Source organism: Lontra canadensis, unplaced genomic scaffold (assembly GCF_010015895.1).
Source record: "Lontra canadensis isolate GAN:19392208 unplaced genomic scaffold, GSC_riverotter_1.0 scaffold1, whole genome shotgun sequence".
NCBI classification, from domain to species: Eukaryota; Metazoa; Chordata; class Mammalia; order Carnivora; family Mustelidae; genus Lontra; species Lontra canadensis.
The window spans coordinates 69,841,140-69,864,099 of NW_022630995.1; the positions used below are offsets into that span (position 1 = coordinate 69,841,140).

At 41.9% G+C, this 22,960-nt stretch overlaps 1 protein-coding gene across 3 annotated transcripts in view; it reads left to right on the plus strand.

Annotated features, from left to right (window-relative positions):
* The window catches only part of RNF150 (ring finger protein 150), a 302,877-nt gene that overhangs the window by 245,588 nt on the left and 34,329 nt on the right, over nt 1–22,960 (plus strand). The window contains exon 7 of one of the 3 annotated variants that reach the window (XM_032857183.1): nt 14,577–16,437. The exons of 1 other annotated variant lie outside the window; for it this stretch is intronic. In XM_032857183.1, the coding sequence (XP_032713074.1) occupies nt 14,577–14,695 (119 nt within the window). In that variant the 3' untranslated portion in view covers nt 14,696–16,437. Of the gene's footprint in view, nt 1–14,576; nt 16,438–22,960 lie in introns of those variants that run through there. One more of the 3 variants, XM_032857177.1, reaches the window with a different exon arrangement.

The following is a 22,960-nucleotide window of genomic DNA, read 5'->3' on the forward strand; positions in this document are numbered from 1 at the left end:
GGTCCCGGGATCAAGTCCCGCATCGGGCTCCCTACTCAGCAAGGAGCCTGCTTCTCCCTCTTCTGCTGCTGTTTCCTCTGCTTGTGCTCTCTCACTGTCTGTCAGATAAATAAATAAAATCTTAAAAAAAAAAACAAACTTGAAATTGATTGCGGTAGGAGAACAGATTGATGTGAAATGATGCCTGCATACAGAGACTCAAATGTGCTCCTGGCAGTGTCTCGTCTCTAGCACTCAACTCTGTATTACCTTGCAGTTTGCTTCTGCTCTTCTTGAGGACTTATATTTCCGCAGAGTCCCGATTTAAAATGCTTCTTTCTTTCAGAAAGGCATGTGTAAAAAACTGTGTTCCTACCTCTGCCCTCCTCAGTCCCTTCCAGAGCAAAGGAAAAGATTCCCGAGTTGGCCATGTTCTGCAGCTTGACCTTTAAGCCAGACTCTGTGTTTCCCTCAGAGCCCTGTTCTCTAGTTTCCTCTGACTCTTGGGTTAGGCTATCTTGTGTCAGGGTGACACTGCTACAAGCAAGAGGGATAGGGCTGTCACAGGGCAAGTGAGCTCTTGAAGAAATGTTGATGCATCAGCCTACATCCAAGAACACTGAGGAAATAGGACATTACAGTAACAGGAGGATAGTGACAGGGAAAGAGAGGGTACCCCTTGTCTTACCAGCACATTAATGGGCAAAGAAGGAAGCCAAGAGTCTTCATGGGAAAGGAATAGAGCAGGTTCTGAGTAAATTTATTAAGTACAATAATAGCAAGACATCATCTGACATAGCACCTGTTGGACACACGGTGGCGCAAAGTGCTGTGTGTGCACATGCGTATGTCTGTCTCTACATAAATGTACCAGATCTCATTACACTCTGCCAAAAACGTATTATTATCACTATTTTGTTGAGAGAGAAACTGAAATTGTTTATTTTTCAGCGATTTAAACAAGTACTTCTTATGCACAACGTAATATAACCCATGTGTGTTAATAAAAGATTCTTGACATGTTAGCCTAGCGTTCAAATTCCCCAGCATTTTCATATAGCCTATCCTTCCAACCTCGTCACTATAATCAGGGAGACCAGTCAGGAAAAGGAAATCACTCTTGGTAGTTAAAAAGAAGGGAATTTAATGTAAGAAGTTGATCACAAAATCCTTTGGTAAAAATGAATGCCAAGCTTTACCTCACACCATACATACAATTAACTTAAAATGGATCATAGATCTCAACATGTGATTCACCGCATGAATAGCACAAAGGATAAAAATAACAGGATCATCTTGATGCAGAAAAAAATCTGACAGAATTCTACACGCTTTCGTGGTTTAAAAAACACTCAACAAATTAGAAATAGAAGGAAATTACCTCAGTGTATTAAAAGTCACATATGAAAAGCCCACAGCGAACGTCATACTCAGCGGCGAAAACCTAAAAGCTTTCTAAGATCGGGAACAAGGCAAGGATGCCTACCCTCATCACTTCTATTTGACATAGTACTGGAAATCCTAGCCAGAGCAGTTAAGCAAGAAAAAAAATAGAAAGCATCCACATTGGGAGGAAAAAAGATAGCTAGGTGTGAAGATGACATGATCTAATATCTAGAAAATCCCAAAGATTCAACAATTTAAAAAAAAAAATTCCTGTTAGCACTAACCAATGAATTCAGCAAAGTTTCAGGATACAAAATCAGCACACAAAAACAATTGCTTTTCTATAACACAGTGAATAAACTGAAAAGGAAATTAAGACAATAATTTACAATAACACCAAAAAGAATAAAATATTTAGGAATAAATGTAACTAAGGAGATGAAAGACTTATGTACTAAAAACGACAGAACATTGCCAAAAGAGGGGCACCTGGTGGCTCAGTCAGTTAAGCATCTGACTCTTGATTCTAGCTCAGGTCATGATCTCAGGGTTGTAAGATTGAGCCCTGTGTCAGGTTCTACACTGGGCATGGAACCTGCTTAAAATTGTCTTTCTCCCTCTTCCCACCCCCCTTATTCCCTTTCTAAAACAATCAAAAAACATTTACAAAAGAGATTTAAAAGACACAAAATAAATGAGAAAATACCCCATAGTCATTGCTTAGAGGACTTAATGTGATAAAATGTTCATACTACCCAAAGTAATCTGCAAGTACAATGCAATTCGTATCAAAATCTCAGTGGCATTTTTTTAAAAAGACTTACTTATTTGTGGAAAGAGGGAGAGAAGGGGCACCTGGGTGGCTCAGTCCGTTAAGCATCTGCCTTCGTCTCCAGTCACAATCTCGGTCCTGGGGGATCTAGTCACGCATCAGGCTCCCTGCTCAGCGGCTTGTCTGTTTTTCCTTCTCCCTCTGCCCCTCTCCTCCCTCTCCCCCTCAAATAAATAAAATCTTTAAAAGGAGAAAAAAAAAAGGAGAGAGTGTGAGGAGGGCTAGAGGAGAGGGTTCTGGGGATCTGTTGCACAACAATGTACATATACTTGACGGTATGTCACTATATACTTGAAAATTGTTTTGAGAGTGAATTTAATGTGTTGTGTCTTTTGACACACAGGAAGTCTGGCTGTTTTCTATGTAGTTTACATATACTTACCATACAGACAATGCACCTCCAGGTGTTTACTGAAGAGAAATGAAAATTTATGCCCTTTCACTCCTATGTGGAATATAAGAACAGCACAGAAGATCATAGGGTAAGGGAGGGGAAACTGAATGGAAAGTAATCAGAGAGAGAGACAAACCATGAGAGACTCCTAACTAAAGGAAACAAATGGTCGCTGGACGGGAGGTGGGTGGGGGGATGGGGTAACTGAGTGATGGGTATTAAGGAAGGCACGTGATGCTATGAACACTGGGTGTTACACGCAACTGATAAATTATTGACCACTACATCTGAAACTAATGATGTACTGTATGTTGGCTAATTGGGTTTAAATTAAAAAAATTTTTTAAATGTATGCCCTCAGAAAGACTTGCAACCAAATGTTCATAGCGGCCTGATTCACAACAGCCAAACACTGGAAATAATCCGATGTTCCTCAGCTTGTGAGTAGATAAGCCAACTGGGATACATCCGCCCAATGGAATACTATCCAGCAATAAAAAGAAATGAACTATTGATATATGCAGCATCAGGGACAAATCTCAAAATGAGTGTACTGAGTGAAAGGAACCCGACACCAGAGAGTACACGCTATAAAATGGCATTATAGAAAATGCACGTGAAACTAGAGCTCTGCTTCTTTGCTGGGAGTGATTTTGCCTCTCCAGCGACATTTGGCAATGTCTGGCGCCGTTTTGGGTTGTCACAGCTGGGGAGAGGGAGGTACTACTGGCAATCAGTGGGTAGAAATAGAGGTGCTGCTAAACATGCTACAATTCCCAGGACGTTCCCCCACCCCACAACAGGGAATTATCCACCCCTAAATGTCCATTATGCCAGGGTTGAAAAAATCTGATAGTTATTTAGAAAAAACAAACAAACAGATCATATGTCACCTCGGGGCAGTAACAGAAGATTGATTGACAGTAAGGGGCCCTGGGAAGGAAATAGAAGTGCTCACTATTTCAAAACACCCTCGGGATTATAATGGTAGTTGCACAGATATATACATCCATCAGAGCTCATCAAATTATACACTGGTTTTTTTTTTTAATTTCAAATAGGCTCCATGTATAACATGGGGCTCAAACTCATGACCCTGAGATCCATAGTCACACGCTCTACAAACTGAACCATCCAAATTACACACTTTAAACAGATGCAATTTATTGCAGGTAAATTATGCTTCAATGATGTTGATTTAAAAAAAAAAAAAAAGTGTATCCAGTGGTGTCACTAAGAGCTCCTGAGCTTGCACCCACTATTCTGATATTGCCAGAGCTGTCTTGCTTCTGCTGGGGAAGCCACCAGCACTGAGTCTACCTAGGAACTCACGTTCCTCCCCACTCTGATTCTGTTGAAACCACTGCCAACACTTCCAGAACCCACAACCCAAACCAGAAGTATGGTAGCTTCCCTCCTTGGCAGGACCTCACATAAGCCCGCTGGCAAAGGAGTCTGGGAAATGCAGCACCCAGTCTTCTAGTTCCCTGTGAACCGGGAGAGGGCAGACAGGGTGGTGCAGAGTAGCTATGAGCTACTTCCAGCACATAGCTCACCATCATCCAATATCCTAAGCTATAGTCCGATCCACATGCCTTGACGTATACTCTGATGACACCTAGTCACACTGGGTCCCCTGAAAAGAATGCTGTTTTCCCTCCTCCCCATACTTCCCAGTGCCAGTTAGATCTCACCCTGGTTTACCTGTGACCTACTTCATGAACCCTTTTGGTTACCCAGTTGGAGGCAAAATTCTCCCCACCCCTCTGTTTCTTTAACATTTTATTTATATTGCCTTTAGCAAGTATCACCTTGAAGTAAACTTGTGTTGAGCAAGAATTACTAGATAAAATTCAACATAAAAGTAGAGTCTGTTTTAGTTCATCTTTATTTCCTCACAGCTCATCTCCAGTGTTGGGTGCCTATCTAATAAGCTGTTCAGTAAATACACATTGAATAAAAGAGTGGTTAAATAAATTGATGAATGAATAATGAAGTCTGTAGATAATTTTATACAATTATAAAAATGGGTACATCTGTATATTTGCCTACCTCTCTAAATCTATCTGGAAGCTTGCACTTTTCTTTACTTTTTTTTAATTCCAATTATATTCACCTTTATCAAGAACCTTCCATATATCAGATACTGTGCTTAATGCTTAAGGTTTTCTGTAGGTTGTACTAATGGGAGATTGTAAAATAGCTATTAATAATGTTAATAAATGTTCACTAGGCTTTATGTCCCTTCCTGCACAAACTAATATGAAACTATCACAAAAGGCACATTGTCCCTTCTTTTGGCACTTAATGAGGAATTACTCGATGAATGAACTGTTCATGAAATCTGTAAGGAGTTTGAGCAACTGGACGAAATCATTCCCCTCCTGCGTGAAGTGTCACAAGGACGGAAAACCAATGACAAAGAGATAAAAGCAAAGTGAAATCATAATGATGTGATCTTACTATATAAGCTTCCCAGGAATTCTCCTTCCCCAAGTTCGCATAAAAATAATGTTTAAACCTTCCCACCTGAACGAGAAGAATGAATTTTTCCCATTTGACCTCAACACACATCTATTTATCATTATGGAGCGAGAACTTAAAGAGGCCACGGCGCTGGTTTTATCAAAACAATTTCAAAGTGACCTAGCCAGATGGATAAATTTATAATGAATTCTTTTTTTTTAAAGATTTTATTTATTTGTCAGAGAGAGAGAGAGAGCCCGAGCAGGGTAGCAGCAAGCAGAGAGAGAAGCAGGCTCTCCACTGAGCAGGGAACCCAATACGGGGCTCTCTCCTAGGACTCCGGGATCATGACCTGAGCTGAAAGCAGATGCATAACCAACTGAGCCACCCAGGTGTCTCCAGATGGGTAAATTTATATTGTAGCCCTGGAATACTTAGTTCCCAGAGGTGGCCAAGTGTTGTCTGTAAGAACAGCTTATCAGCCACATAAAGATCTGACAGCTCTGTGTTCCAGAAAGGTATAGTTGCCAATATTGCAGGCTTGGGTAGAGATTCTGCTTCTGCCTCTTTCTGTGCACTTGACTTTGGACAAGTTGGCTTTACCTGTAAAATGTGTAGCAGTCATCGGTGTCATCGTAACACCTACTTCAGAATGTCATTGTGAGGAGCGCCTGGGCGGCTTAATTTGTTAAGCCACTGCCTTCAGCTCAGGTCATGATCGCAGAGACCCGGGATCCGTTTCCACACAGAGTCCCACATCGGGCCTCCGGCTCCACAGAGAATCTGCTTCTCCTTCTGACCTTCTCCCCTCTCATGCTCTCTCTTTCTCACTCTCTCAAATAAGTAAATAAAATCTTTTTTTTTTTTTATGTAATTTTGAGACGTGTAGGAAGGAGTCAACACATTCTAGCTATTATTGATATTATCGCACAGCCTCTGAGGAAAGTGGCTCTCGGGCCTGCCATTCTCACAGCAGAAGCCCCTCCCAAGAGGGAAGATCTAAACCGAACCAGAAGTTGATCTACTCAGAAATTCTTGTTCAACAAAAGAGATAAGACAAGGAATCCATGTGAAAGGGACACATTTCCTTATTGAAAACACTCTGCATTTGAAGTTGACTAACTTGCCCACCAAGATTATGACAGGGAGTATGTCGGTAATACCTCAGCTCTAAAATATCACATTTCTGAGAAGAGATGATAAGATAATATTCTAAGTCAGCCGATCTGGTTGAGCCCCCCTCCTGTGGTGCTCTTGCATCATACAGTGGTGATTGGAAATGATGTCTTATTTTCAAGAATGTAAGCGTTGGTCGCAGTGGACGGAAGGGTGCCATTTTTCTCTGAGACCTTATTTTTCAAGTACATGGGGAAAAATAAGCTTTTATGTGATGCAGAGCGGCTCTCAGCATGTAACCCCAGACCTCCTGGAGAATCGGGACACCTGGGGGACTGTATTCATCACCACCTTATGTTCTTTCAACACAGAGAACACTTACTCTGAGAGCAATGTTTGTTCATTCTTAACAGAGGAGGACTTATTCCAGCCCGCTACTGCTCTACGCCTTCTTTCATAAGACAAGCAGTAAATATCAAACTTCATTCTAGGAAGGATAATTTTCTGCTCGAGCTTCGAATAACCATCATAAAGAAACAAGTAGGAAAGCAGTGACTTCATATGAAAAGTGTCATGTCAAATAAATAGAACATATAGGCAGTGAAATGTAAACCAAAAATGCATTGAAAAGAAAGGCAAGCCACTCTTTTTGCATACGGCAGCGTGTTCTCCAACTCACCCAGGATGCAAAATCTCTTCAGTGAATGGTTCTTAGCCTTTTTGTGCTTCTGTAAGAATCTAGTGAAAGCAGTTTTCATACCAGAAAAATGTATGTATGCGTATGACCATATAAGCATGTATGGAATTTTAGGTACCTGGGTGCCCCCGCAAGTCCACTAATCCTCAGGTTAAGGATCTCACCAAGAAGTATAGATATAGTCACGTTCGTGGACTCTGGAGTGAGATCTAGGCTCAAATTCTACTTCTAAGTCTTACTTGCAGTTTAAGCTCAGGAGGTTTTTAACCTTTCTGAGCTCTACTTTTATTGCCTGAAAATAGAAATAATACTAGGTCATAGGTTGATTTTGAATATTAAATTAGATAATCTGTTTAAATACTTAGTGTAATCCTAGGCGTGTACTAAATACTCAGTAAGCATTAAGATTGCTATTAGCTAATAAAATACCAAACTTGAGCCCTACAGTGGCCAGAGGGAACTTCAGTTCAAGTTCAGTGCTGCAGACATCTGCCAAGTGCGTCCTATTTCGGGAGGAGCATGGTGGGATTCTGAAATGAGAACACTGACAGAGACATGGGGCTGAGCCAGGGAAGTGCCAGGGACAGACGAGGTATGCCCAACACCAGGTGACACAGATCTCAGGGTCTTCTAATCTCAGGAGGGAACTTGGTCATGCAGGCACATTTTATTATACACTCTTCTACCAAACCCACATCAGAACTACAACTGCAATGCCCATTTTACAAAGGGAAACTGTGAGTCTTTAGGTAATTTTTTATATATTAAGAAAGAGATAAGCCAAAGATATTTATAATTTATGGATTAAATGGAATAAGTCCCAACACTAAGAAATTTTTGGTTAATCACAGTTAGGCTACTGCTGGATTGTACTTACAATCACATGTGGAAATGTATGAAAGCAGTAGTTAGGGGTCAAGAAAATAGGTTACAAAGCTCCATGTAAAATGGAGTCTTTTCTGCCCACTCTGTCATCAGATGCTCGCTAATGCTGTGATAAAGACACTCAAGACTGTGAAATTAGATGACAGAATTACCCTTAAAACCCACCCAACCAAATCAGTAATACTCAGAGTACCTCATTTCCTTGGGTATGGATTGTTAATGGTGAGTCAGTGTCTATGAAGGAGGTAAAACAGAATATATTTAAAAGAAAAGAAGGAAATGAATCAATGACACAGTATTCTCTGGCCATTTTCAGGCTCTTTCGGAGCTTACCCTCCTCTGGTGTTCTTCTGCCCTCCCCCTAAATATGAGGTTTTCAGCTGATCTCTCTACACAGCCAAGTACCATGAACCAGGACAGCAGACTGTTAGACAGCTGTGGGGACCCAGACCGTCTTTGACTTGAGCTAAGCGGGGCAGCCCTTCCTCTGTTCCCCTCAATTATTTCGTTCCAGGAATTGGGCATATATTGCCAGGTATTTATTTTTCCAAGGTAAATTTCAAATCTAAATTTGTACGTAAAGTAGCCTGACATTTAAATATTGGTAACTAATTCATACTTTAAAAGAAAACATGGCACAGGCAGAACGAATCATGTTGTCGGCATGAGTTTGAGGTTTTGGCAGTAGATTTCGGTGTTCCGGGGAGATCTGTCCCTGGTGTTTTTCTCTATAATCTTTTGCTGGAAACACCTCATCTACTCTCCTGGTTGCAAATTGCTGAAGCCTCTCACTTCACGTATTGCCCTCCCGACTTCTGCATCTAGCTGCCGACCCCATCTCCCTTTGTGAGTCTCACGGGCCTCTCAAACATGGCGCACGCAAAACTGAACTCCTGATCTCTCCCCACTGGTTCATCTTCCAGTTCCTCCTGCTGAGTAAGTGGTACCTATATTGCTCAAGAAATGTGGGGGTAAGGGGTGCCTGGGTGACTCAGTGGGTTAAGCCTCTGCCTTCGGCTGGGGCCCTGCATTGGGCTCTCTGCTCAGCAGGGAGCCTGCTTCCCCCTCCCTCTCTCTACCTGCCTCTCTGCCTACTTGTGATCTCTGTCTGTCAAATAAATAAATAAAATCTTAAAAAAGAAAAAGAGAAATGTGGGGGTTATCCTTCACTTTCTCCTCTCTTGCCCGCCCTTGCCCAACCCATCACCCTTCTGTGTATCCTCTTCCTAAAATATTTCTTCAGTGGGTCCCCTTATCTCTGCCCTGCTGCTGTACCAAGCCATCATCACGTTTTGTCTGTTTTGCTACAATAGTTGCCTCCAGATTCCCTCCACCCTTTGTCCTACCAATCTGTTCTTCACTTAACAGAGAGGGTGATCTTTTAAAATATTAAGTGGATCCTATCGCTGTTTCAGTTCTCTTTATGTCTTTACAATGCATGATATCCAAGAGAAGAAAGTAGGTCAAGTAGGTGTAATACTACTGCATCCAGTGGACTGAGAGTTTTTTGTTTTTCCATCTGTGAAACAGGCATCAAGATACCTACATCAAAGGGTTGTTGTGAGGATGCAGTAAAGGCCGATGTTATTTCTGCATTCCTTTTATATCAGCTTTTACAGGGAAGGAGGTAATATTCCATGAACATTTATATTGTTAATAGCTACTTTACACTTCCCAATTAGTACCACCTACGTAGAACCTTCTAAATGTTTTAGTGACAGTGGGTTTCCTTTGTATTATTGTGGCCTCAAAGTAAAACATCTTCCTTAATTAAAAGATAAAGCCCTGCTTTTAAAAATTATGGCACAAACTAAGTTCAATTAAAAATACGAGATGGAGTAAAAAAAATAATTTCGAATGTGTTCAGATCTTTTTTTCTTTTAAGTTTTGACATGGAAAATGATTAGCTGATATGCTTGATGCGATGCTACATTGTAAAAATTGAGCCACTTTTTTTTTAAGATTTTTTATTTATCTATTTGACAGAGAGAGAGATCATAAGTAGGCAGAGAGGCAGGCAGAGAGAGGAGGAAGCAGGCTAACCGCTGAGCAGAGAGCCCGATGCGGGGATCGATCCCAGGACCCTGAGATCATGACCTGAGCCTAAGGCAGAGGCTTAACCCACTGAGCCACCCAGGCACCCCAACTGAGCCGCTTTTTGGCAAGTATCTGATTTCATTGATTCGAATTCCTCTTTGCCTGGAGCTGTGCAGGACGGTCAGTTTCCGAAACAGCACCATGAATTCAGCAGCCGTAGTTCCATCCGTCCCCATGGCCTTTCTTTCGATTCCCAAGTTCCAGTTTAGAAAACCCCACAGTGGGAATGAATCCTTGAAATCCGCAGAGGCTGATGGCTTGAAAAGCCAGAAGTTAGGGTGAGAAGCTGCCACTGCAGGTTACATGGACCTATCTTTATCGAACTCTGACTAACCCAGCCCTTCATCTGGGCTGCCTTTGTTTTTTTTTGTTGTTGTTGTTGTTGTTTTAAACTAGATATTTATGAAAGTCATAGAACCACTCCATGATGAGCTTCTTGGTTGACTTGCAGTGTAATTGCGAGCTGAAAATTTTGGCTGCTCATGAGCTGAATTTGTTCATGGACCACTGGAGGAAAAAAAGGAGGGAGAAAAAGAGAGATTATATCTCCATAATTTAACCCTCATTTTTTATCTCCAAGAATAAGAATAATTTAATTCACTACACCTCAAATAGTGAATTCTCCCGTTTAGTATGTGCTTGTATTAAATATACAACAGACCTTTTTTGATTAAGAAAAGAATATTTTCAATTACAAAAACAATAATTTGGAGGGCTGTGCTGAAAGAGAGGCTTATAACTTTGTTCCTTGGTGGGAAGTCTTGTAAATATTCATTGAGAAAGCAGCAGGTAGGAAAGACTGTGCTAGGGTGACATCAACCTGTACAGGTACAAACTGTAACCACTGGAAGGGACTGAAGACCCAGTCCAAACTCATTTTATAGACAACCGAACTTCAGCCCCAGAGGACAGAGTGACTTAGACAAAGTAATATGTGTAGTTACTATACCTGAGGCGAGAATAGTCTCATGAAGTAAAACAGGTTCCCAGTTCTTGTGCATAGAATTCTATTTCTCCTTGCAAAAGTGATGCTTTAGGAGAGTGCTGAGCGAAACAAGTAGATTGAACATATGAAACTACTTCCAGCCTCTCCTAAAACCCCATATAAACTATAGCAAAGGGATTTTGTAAAGCAACATGGATGGGAAAAGGTAAAAAGAGACAATAACAAGATATGGGCAACTGGGGAAAAAACAGATGAAGGGCCAAGGACTTAGTGGATCTGAGAAACAGAGCAAGCTCCTGTGTCCAGCTGTGCAGGTTGTGCACTGTCCCAATCTAGTGGACACTGCTCACTCAGTCTCCAAAGTGAAGGCTTTCCCTGGAGTGGTGCTGAGCAGAGCCTGCACAGCAGCAAGCCAGAGCCCTGCGGAGAAAACAAATGCAAAGCAGCCGTAAAGGAAGGGAGAACTATCTCAATTTGCAAAAAGAATTCCCCAAAAGTCAGGGATTGAAAGTACCAGGTGGCTCTGGAGAAGAGGATAAATGGGAAGGAAGTGTATGTGCACAATTAAAAACAGGCTATAGGTACAGGTACAGATACAGGTTTCGTTAGCCTAGAATGTATTTTGTTGTGAAGTGTGGGGCAGGGATCCAATTCTGCCTTTTTTCTAAATGACTAGTTTCATTGAATATTTGTTGAGTGCCCCCGTTTTCAAATACGAAATACTTCTATCTGCCAAGAACTGCTTCCAAAGTCTTATTCTAGCCAGGGGTCTGTCTACATTACTATGAGCCGCATGCATTTATGGGCCTAGGAAACCTATTAGAGCTCAGGTGTTAGGTTGGATATATTCCTGTGAAACAGCCCATTTCTCTCAAGCTGATTCTTAAGGCCATAACTTTTTGTTAGTTCTGTTTGTCTCCTTTTAAATATGTTAAGAATTCATTGTCTTTTCTCATGAAAAAAAAATGCTCCACATCACTCGGCATCAGGGAAATACAAATCAAAACCACGATGAGATACCACCTCACACCAGTCAGAATGGCTAAAATTAACAAGTCAGGAAACGACAGATGCTGGCGAGGATGCGGAGAAAGGGGAACCCTCCTACACTGTTGGTGGAAATGCAAGCTGGGGTAGCCACTCTGGAAAACAGCATGGAGGGTCCTCGAAAAGTTAAAAATAGGCTACCTTACGACCCAGCAATCGCACTACTGGGTATTTATCTAAAGAGGACAAACATGATTCAAAGGGGCACCTACACCCCAATGTTTATAGCCAGCAATGTCCACAATAGCTGAACTATGAAAAGAGCCCAGATGTCTATCAACAGATGAATGGATAAAGAAGATGTAATACACACACACACACACACACACACACACACACACACACACACACGGGAATACTACTCAGCCATCAAAAAGAATGAAACCTTGCCATTTGCAACGATATGGATCAAACTAGAGGATATTATGCTAAGCAAAATAAGTCAGTCAGAGAAAGACAAACATCATACGATTTCACTCTGATGTCAAATTTAAGAAACAAAACAGATGAATGTAGAGGATGGGAAGGGAAATAAAAAGATGAAAACAGAGAAGGGGATAAACCATAAGAGATTCTTAACTATAGGATATGAGCTGGGGGTTGCTGGAGGGGAGGAGGGGACATGGGTAACTGGGTGATGGGCATTAAGGAGGGCATGTGATGGGATGAGCACAGGGCATCATATGCAACTGATTAATCTAAACTGTTTCTGAAACTAATAATATACTATATGTTAAATAATTTAAATTAAAAAAAAGAACTCACGTCTTTCATAAAACTCATATAATCTCCTTAACTGTACATCAACATGAAATAAATCATATCAGTGATTATCAGAGCAAAAGTATTACAACCACCAGCTTCTTCTGTGCTTAGACATTTTGCCGGTCTTCCAGTTTCTTCAACAGGATAATGGGACATGCAAGCTCTCTGGTTCTAAAGCCTCCCTTCAGAGTCCCTAGCTTGACCTTGCGCTCCAGGCGTATTTAAATATGACCGTATTTAAATATGATGTATTATATGACATATTATTATATGATGTATTAAAGATACCCATCTGTACAAGGCTCCCAATCGTGCTCAGACATAGCTATCTATACATACTATTGCTACTGCTTAAGGGATGCTTCCTTCTCAATCTTCTGGCTAGAATATGAGTTCTTCTTGAGGACTCATTGTAGACATTGTCCCCGACGGGAAGCTTTCTGAGTCAGCAGTGGGTCACATAGCCCTCTTCCCTGTTCCTGTAACCCCTGCTCCTGCATCTTCCAGCATCATGTATATCCCACTGAGTTGGGACTGACTGTCTCCTGAAGGGCCTGCCTACTGGATAGTAAGCTCTCTGAAGACAGGAATCATCTCACTCTTACTGACGTCCCTTGAATCGAGCCCGATCCTTGGTACATAGTGGGGACTCACTGCGTCTGAGGGAATGAATGATATTTGTTCCCTGCAGAATGTTTGGAAGTAAAACTGAAAAAAAAAATTTTTTTTTAAGAAAATGACTATAAATCCCCAAACTTGAGACAACTCTTCTAGCACTGTTGGCTTCCTTGCTTCTGGTTAACTTTGTCAGCCTCACTGCATACAAAGCTTTGATACTTCTGTTCTCACTTAAAAGAATCCTGTGAGCATTTTCTTATGTAACTTCAAGTTCTTTAGAAGTATCACTTTAGTTGTTACAAGAAGATGGTGCTCTAGAAGCAACACACGTTCCTTAGGTATTCTACATTGTTAGACTTTGTCACTTGAAATGTTTTGCTGCTATAAATTGTGCTTGAGTGAATATTTTTGCGTGGATATTTATGATACATTCTCGAAATGAAATTACTGAGTGAGAATGTCACAGTGCTACATGGAGTGTATCAAAGTACCTGCCTCAGTGTAATGCTATGTTTCTTTAATAAGAGTGCAGATTTTATTTTAAAAAAAAAAGTAGCTCATTTTTACCTTATAGTTATTGGTCATTTATATTGTATTGCTCTATCATAGCGACCGGGGCCCACTTTTCTGGTTAGTTTTTCTTACTGATTTCAAAGCTACATGTTGAAAATGCAGCCCTTTGGGAAATGTTCACAAATATTTCAAGTTTGATGTATGCCTTTTGATCTTATTTTTAATGTATTTTTTTAAGACTTTATTTATTTATTTGACAGACAGAGATCACAAGCAGGGAGAGCGGCAGGCAGAGAGAGAAAGGGGGAATCAGGCTCCCTGCTAAGCAGGGAGCTAAGCAGGGAGCCTGATGCAGGGCTCAATCCCAGGACCCTGGGATCATGACCTGAGCCGAAGTTAGAGGCCTAACCCACTGAGCCACCCAGGCGCCCCTTATTTTTCATGTTTTTAATATTTTTTGAATTTTATGCACATTTATCAATCTGTTCTGTGAATTGCTCAACTGCTTTTCCACATAGAGTTTCTTGCCCTACTTTGATAAATTAGATATTTTCCTATGTAGACATATACTTATAAAATATATCTATGTTTTATAGCTATATTAGTTTCTTCTTTACATTTAACTTATTTGGAGCTTATTTGGGGCTATCGTGTGAGATGAGGCTCTAACTAGTTTCTGGTTTTTGTGTTTTGTTTCTGTTTTTACTAAATAGCCAATTTTTCTAATACTGTCTCTCGGCCATTGAAGAAATGTTCCTAAAGACAATCGTATAAAATAGCCAGCCTCCAAAGACATAGTTCAGTGTTGACCATGAACTTTGCTTTCTCCTCCCAGGCGAGCAGGAGCCAGCTGTAAGCAGTGATTCTGACATCTCGCTGATTATGGCAATGGAAGTTGGACTGTCTGATGTAGAACTTTCCACTGACCAAGACTGCGAAGAGGTTAAGTCTTGAAACGGTGACTATAGAACAAAGGGGTGGTAGGACCCAAGGGGAAGGGAGGGAGGAGGACCTCAAGAATTGGACCCGGCTACACACACCTCCAGAACCACTTCACTTGGTAACTCCACGGCGCTCCGCTCAAGAATGCTAACGAAAGCAATATCCAAAGTCACGTTAATCAGGAAGCCGTCTCTCCATCTGTACAACAGTCCATGGCCTTGGCAGCTGGGAAGTCGAAAGCTGATTTTCCCTCCCATGTCCTTGTAGACACACTTCAGAAGCTCCTAAAACAGACCGAAAGGACACGCTTAGGGCTTCTTAGTTTTATTTCCTTTTCTTCCAGGTCTTGTTTTGTTGTTTGGGGAATGTTGTTTGATTTCTTTGGCAGTTTCTTTCTAAAGACTGTGTGCAGTTTACATGATGTCCACCCCTTCGGTTGACTCCAGATTTTGTACAGAGTTCGGTTTCGAAGCAGCAGTTCCTGCTGTGACCGGTTTGTACGCTGTCTCTGAGATGAATGGTCTTGACCTCTCGGCATGAAGTGTGCTTGGCTTTGGGACGTGCCTCGGCACCCCGAAACAGTCTAAGGCCAGCTTTCCTTAAGAATCTAAGTTCTTTCAAGTGGATCTTAAAGATCCTAGCTGCCAGAGACCCCAACACTAAGCTCTGAATCCACTGAGACTACCACTCATTATTTGCATTCATATCACGCTGGATCCCACTTGCCAGGCTCTGTTAATGGCCCCCGTGATGTGAGAAGGAAGCTTCATTTTTGCCTGGATCTTACAGTGTTTGACTGAAATTCCAAACTCAGAAGTCCCCTCCTGGGCTGTAGCGCTGTTCTTCATGACTGTAGGGCTTGTAGCTGGGACCGCAAGCCCGTTTTTAAGACCAGTCACCACATATTCTTCCCAAAAGTAAAATGTCTGTTATAGTGGTGTCCGCAAGGCTGAATGAAACAGTCTTTTGTTCCTTCCACAAGTGGCTTCTGTAGGTGATGGAGGCTTCAGAAGAGACCCAGTCCTCTGGGAACCCAGTGTCAAACACACTGGGTTCTCCCAGGTGTGGGAGCACCTGGGTTTTCCCTTAATCCCAACACACTTGTGTTAAAACTCACCAGACCTCAAGGAAGAGTTCATGGGAATCCTTGGCAGCTTGCTTCCTGGGCTCCCCAAGTACATCTAAATCTCAAATGAGGAGGGACGTGTGATCTGATAAACCATTTGGTCTAAAAAGTACAGCATAGGGAATTTACTAACCAAGTCTCTCCTAACGGAGAGAGACAAAGAGGGACAGGAAAAGAGGCATCCAATGGATACTGAAACCCACCGGCATTTTTAAAACTACTTACATTTTTATTCTTTTTTCTTTCTTTCTTTCTTTTTTTCTTTCTTTCTTTCTTTCTTTTTTTTTTTTTTTTTTTTTTTGTAACTATGACAGAGATGTGCTATTTTTTCAGTGGGGAATTTTGTAATTCATTTAGACTATCCACATGCAGAGATGACTAAGGCAGTGAATGGTTTCCCCGGACAATCACGGATCACCTCACCCTCTGTCAGAAGGCGATGGCGGCTGCGTGGGTTACTAAGAAGGAAGGCTTTTCTCACTGAGTTATTTACATCTTTAACAAGGCTTTTCCACCTCATTACACTAATACTCATCCAAAAACCAGAGCTGGGCTGTGTCGTAACTCTCCGCTGCCTGCTGAAACGTAGAGTGGATGTCATGGGAGTTGATGACAGACTACTGGTCGCTCTCCCCGCCCTGCCCCCGCTCCCATCTTTAATGATTTCCTATTTGATGCTTTCTAAGTAGGCAGCAAGGCAAGGAAAATGATGACCACCTTCAGAAATGTCACAGCTCTCTGGGAGTCTCACACTTCCTATAATGAAACCCAGTGTCAGTGTGCGAAGGCAGGCAGGGAGGAGTGAACACAGCACTGAACTGAAGTCCGGAGTCCGGGCTGAGTCACATGTTTGCTGAGCCTCACCTTCTCCCTCTGTGAAATGAAGGCGTTCCACGAGATGATGGCCAAGGCTCCTTCTGGCCTTGAGACTGCTAATGAGCTTTTTGCCCCAAGATGGGGGGAGAGGGGGGTGGGGTGTCCCTTTTTTGGCAGATGGCGATGACATATAGCTGACTTCATACCTTGGGGAGGCAGTTTCTTGACACATAACGTACACGAATGGCTTTGGTGCTGAGAATGACTATCGAGATGATTCAAGGTTGAAGTCCAAGTAGGAGTGGTTTTGTTTCGCCTGGTTTTACAACAGCTGTTAGTCACAGAGTCTGTAATGTCTGGATACCTTCAAATTCTAGTCCTCAGTCTGGGATTCTTCATCTCAGAGTGTTTCTTGTTCTTGGTCAGCATAGCATTACACTGTGTACCCTTGAGTCAGCTCTACCTGAAGCACACTTGGGTATTAACTTATGTTAAGTGGAATTAGAAGGATAATCCAACAGCAAAAGAAATAAAATTGTATTCCATACCCAGGGGAGAAAATGCCCTTTGCACTGCATACTTCTCCATATGATGAGTGTTGTCTCTTCCAGCTGGTGACCAGATAAATCAGGAATCGGTTGCCTTTGTACACCACAACTGTGCCTCCCCCATAGGATGCTGAATAGATGAGGAGGGGCCCAGAGCAGGGTGAGGGGCATCTGGGTGGGCTTTTACCCCAAGGAGGTTCTGTTGCAAAATCCCTGAGCCTAGGAGGCTCTCCATTTACCAAAGGTTTGTTTTCAGAGGATTTTCCTGTGGCTTTGGTGGTTTAAAAAAAAAAAAAAAAAAAGTTTAACCAGCATAGAAGCGTTTAAAAGAAATGAAAAACTTCTCCCATAGCCTTCTTCACCACCACCCCCTCTCCCCCAAAGAGTAAATTTTGAGCTGGGAACCCTCTAGAAGCATATGTAAACTTCATGCATATTTACAGATGCGCATTCCTCTATAATGAGTGTCCAGACTAGCACTATCCAATAGAAATATAATGCAAATCACTCATGTAAATTTTACATTTTCTACTGGCTACATTTTACAAAGTAAAGAGGAATGCTTCAAAATAATTTTAATAATATATGTAATCTTTTTGTTTCAATGTGTAAAAAGCATAAATGAAATCTTGTACATTCTTTTTTGTATGAAATCCTCTAAACCCATAGTGTGTTTAAGCTCCCAGAATGCCTCATTTTGGGCTCGCTACATCTCCAGCCCTGTGTCAACAGCCACATGTGGCCCATGGCTCCCAGCTGGATAGCACAGGTGCAAAGCTGTTCCAGCATTCTCGCAAGATCCCCTGACCCTTGCAAAGAAAAAAAAAAAAAAGTTAAAACCTAATTACCTCCAGAGAGAACTAGACTCCACCCAAGTTGCCTAATGAGAGCCCCAAAGATCTGTTTGTTTTATGACAAGTAAATAGGCCATGCTTTTTGAAATTTCTGCCTGACCTTTCTCACCATACACTGATGTCCATTACTGTTACCGTTACTTTGCTGACCAGTTGTGTTTGTTTTTTTTTTTTAAGTCACACAAACCATGTTGATTTGGTGCTGAAATGAAATTGTCTCCCTCACTTCTATGACAAACCCTTAGACTGGTATGTGGCACTCGGGAGCCAAAAAGAATTCCATCCAACTTCACCTCAACCCCTAGTTTTCCTGCTTCTGGACTGGCCGAAGGCCTTTTCCCAGTGCCAGTGCTCCCTGGGGATTTAAGAGGGAAAAGTGGGAAGTTACGTACTGACTCCAGGTACAAGACTCTGAGTAGCCTTATGGAGAAGCCTTTGGGGTTGTGACCATCCAGCCCTATTGGGTGAATCGTGATAGCTGCCCGCTGCCAGCTCTCAGCTCAGAAGTCAGCATCTTCTCGTCCCAAGGCTGTGGGCAAGAGAGGGAGCATTTCCATTCCCTCAGGAGAAAGGAGAGTCACCTCTAGGAATTGCCTCTTCCATGCTACTGATCCTCTGAGAGGAACTAAGCCCTGATTATGAATACAGCAGCTAACCATTGATTTCGTCTCCAGGGCTTAGTTACCCCTGAAATAGTAACCCCATCCCTAGGCAGGAAGAAGGGAGTTGGGAGAAGCAGGAAGTGAATAGCAGAGGGCCGCCTGTCTGGCTCAGTCGGCAGAGCAATCGATTCTTGATCTTGGGGGTGTGAGTTTGAGCCCCACATTGGATGTAGAGATTACTTTTAAAAAATCCTTTAAAAAAAAAAAAAAAGATAGTGGCAAAACCCATCTACCTTTTCTGACATCACCTCGTCATGATGGTAACCATGGAGGCAAATCCCTGTCCAAAGTTTGTTTTCAGCATTTCCCTCATTCTGGACATTCATGGGTCTGGGTTTGGTTATGTCAGAAACTACAGTGCTTTTACTACAGTAAAAAAGTCAGAAACTACAGGGCTGCTTCAGACCGTGCTGACATCCCTGCGGCCACCAGACCTTCAGAACCAAAAATGGTGACAGCCTGACATGGGGTTCTTTTTTATCTCTGAGTTGTGTTTAGATGAAAATTCCTGCTGAGCATAAAAAATAAGTGGCATTTAGTTATCCATGGAGTGCATCACCTGATTGAAAACAAAGAAATCTCATTAAATCAAAACTCTTTCAGAAAATCTAAGATACGGAGTCACATCCTCTGTGGAGCAAGGACCCAGCCGCCTATGGTACTGTGGCCCCTGCAGCAATTTTCAGTGGCATTTTTTATATGGTGGAGCTTAGATCTCTTTCCCTTTTTCCCTGTATATGTGTGTGTGTGTGTGTGTGTGTGTGTGTGTCTGGCTTTCATTGACTGCTGTCTCTTTCTGTACATACACCTACCTACACACAACCTTTTCTCATCTTTTGGGACAAAAAAACCTTGGTGGCTTTGGATCTGTAGACTTATCATTATTGTGAATACCATTGTTACTGTTGTTGGTGTTTTTCTTGTTTTATTGTGTGGCAGTGTCTATATTTGCACTTCTGATGAGGAAAACCAGTTTACTCTAAAGGCAAATTAACTTCCTCTGAAATGGAGTTAGCCATGTTTTCACTTCTCCTAGCACTAATTTGATCACAGACCACCATAGCTACTGCCTTTTTTTCAGGCTCCCTTGCCAATAAAGTCTCCTAGGCAGATAATGGCCAGTCACAATTCCAGAATGCTGTTGAGATCTGTTATGTTCTACCTTGAGCATTTGTGACCTTCTAATCCACCAGAGGCCCCTGAGGTTAAGACTTCTTAGCAAAATGTAAAATGACCAGACCATATCCCATGTCCACTAATGCTTCCTAACTCTGCTTCCTAGCACAAGAACTTCCTCTTTGTTAAGGAATCCGAGGGCCATTTCTTCCTTAAGACTGAAAAAGAGATGCAAAGAAACCATTCTCCTAAGGTGAGGGACAAAGGTTCCTTGCACAGTGCTGTGTGTCACAGGCATGTAACTGATGATGGCAGGAGGTGGGAATACTAGCCTGCAGGAAGTGAGAAGGGATGGCTGGACATGAACATGGGCCCTCTTTCCAAATAAAAGCTCATCCCCTAGGTTTAGAGCTGACCCCATGTTTTTGGGTATGTGTGTGTGTATGTGTGTGTTTCAAGGAGTTTAACACTCATGAGTTAAACACTCATGGTTGCAAAAAAGGTTGGGTTGTCTGAAAGATAAATTAATTCTGAGAAACAAAATGAGTTTCTCAGCATCACTTACCTCTTCTCTTTGCCTTCTTGTCTCCCCATCTCACAGCTCCAGGCCCTTTGTAATAGCAGCAGCAATTTGTAAAAAAAAAAAATAATAATCCATAGATTGGTGGCCACGCTTCCACTTTGACCCTTATGATGACACGAAATTATCCCAAAACGAAAGAGGTGATTCTGGGTCCTATACGTAGATCCTTATTTATCAAACCATTTAAGGACAAAACCTGCTTTTTGTACAAAGAACCCGATAAGGTCACTCGCATCTCTCTTTATCACCCTGTGAACTATGTCTGCCTCAATCAAGTGGCTTTTTCAGGAATCTCAGCGATCAAAGACCTTTTCATCCTTGTGCTCCTCTTGATTGATGTTTGTACTTACTACGGAGCTATTCGCTCCCTGAGAAATGTTTGTTGATGATAATGATGAGGCAAGAACCAGTCTCTTAAGGGGTCCGCGGGTCTGTACAGAGCAAGGGAGAACTTCTGGGGAGAAGGTAGCTAGCTCCACCCAAGGTATCCAGAACCGCCGCTGGCAGAACGTCTGTGGTCTTGTCATCCTTACTGAATTGAAAGGCTTAGAGAAGCAAGAAAATGTGAGGACCATGTGTGCTATGTAAACCAAAGACAGATCACCATCCAAATGGACACATGTTCTTCCATTGCCTCTTTAATTTTCTCCTAATGGTCTCGTAAATAAAAGTGAAGGTGGGTTGCCTAGTCAGACGGAACTGTGAAACCTTAGGGGGTTTTCTCTTACAGGCTGGGGATGACCCTTACTAAATCCAGAAATCTTAAAAAAAAAAAAAATATTGTGGCCTTAGTACCACACCATCTTTCAAGTCTGGTGTTTCGTCTCCCTTTTCCCCTCAAAAAGTTTTAGACAAAACTAGCGCTTTATTGTACTCGGATTTATTGTTCTCTTTGAGAATGTGAAGACTTTCAATAGCCAAAGAATTTTCATGTAAGAGAGCTTCTTAATTAGAGTGTATCCCGCGCTTTTGAAGAAAATACCAAACTATTGCCTGTGCGAAGAGACAGCAGAGCAGTTGGAGGAAGCTTGCCAGCATACGAGCTCTCTGTTGGCATCTGTGGTCCCTCCTGGTCAGTAGGCTGTTCTAGGAGGGGCGGGGCGCCCTCTGCTGGAGGAACCGCCGTTCTGTCAGCCAGTTAATTTGACTAGGGTCACCATTTCCTCAAGGACTAGTTACTTGCCTTTCCTCACACAGTTTCCGTCTATCAAAAGAGGAAGGAATGTCCCAAGCTCGGAAAAGTTGAAGGAGAGCCCCACAGAAGATCTTACTGTCCGCAGCCCTTTCTTCTGCCAAATGTCAAAGCATATCGTTAGCTCTGTTGGCAAAGGAGATGCCTCTGGCTGGAATGTTTGTGCAGAGTTGGAAGGCAAGGGCCTGAGTGTTTTTGTAACTTATCTCAACTCTCTTCTTGTCAAGTCACAAAGGAAGATCAATAAACAGATTTCTTTCATATGAATGTAAATGGTGTGAAATACTGACGTGTTTTGTACATGTACATAATAATATATTTACTTCCCGCTTTCACATTAGTAATCTGAAATGGCTGTACCATTTTATAATTAGAAAGAGATGTAGGGGGTGGGGGAGGGTTGGAGGGGCTGTTATTTTTATAGTGGGATGTCCCTTATATTTAGAAAACTTGAAGTAATTTTGTACTTGTGAAAAGTTACATTCCATTCATTTCCTCAAAAATAATGGAACTTGTTCTTTAAAATACTCATGAGCTGGGAGGATGACTATTCTAGTTTCCAGGGGAGCCTCCCAAGCAGTGTATATGTGATACCCAATTTTGTAGACTGCAGACCATGACCAGCAATTGCCATTTCAATAATGTGAAAAGAGGGAAAAAAAAAAAAAAAAAAACGACTTCTTTTAATCCCTTTGTATATAACACATTGTTTTCACATGGGGGGAAATGTGCTACAAAGAATTTACCATTATAAAATATTCAGAAGTGGCACCATAAATCAATCTCTAGCATTTCCCTGCTGGCAAGAAAGAATCCAGTGGATTTGTTTTTCCTCCCTATACATGAACTTGTGTGCTTTTATCGTAAAACAAGTCATGTCAGGTAGAATTTTACTTTGGCCAGTCCGCAGATCATACACGTGGTGGTGCCGTCCTGCCATTTACCCATCCTCCACGTTCAGATCCAGGGACAGCTTCCTGGATTTATTTGCCACATGACTCAAAAATCACAGAAATGATCACTGATAGCATTTGCATGGGTAGCTTTTAATTTGGACCTTGGTTAGCTCGTCATTGCCGAGAACTTAAGTAGTGGATTATGTAGTCTGTTTACCAAAACATCGTCTTCTGTACAAAGTCACAGGTATATTTAAATTATTGGTGAAGGCCGTGTTGGTTTGGGGGTTTTGGGGTGGGGAGGCTAGGAAGGTGGTATAAATCTCTCTTTCCTTTTTCCCCACCTCAGGCACCCACCTTACTCTTTCCAGAGCACTTTATATCTCTCTTGAAATACACAGAAGTTTTAAAAGCTGTCTTTAAAGGGATTTATTTGTCTTCTGTTGGAAGACATGGACTTTTATTTTGCTTTATTCTATTATCT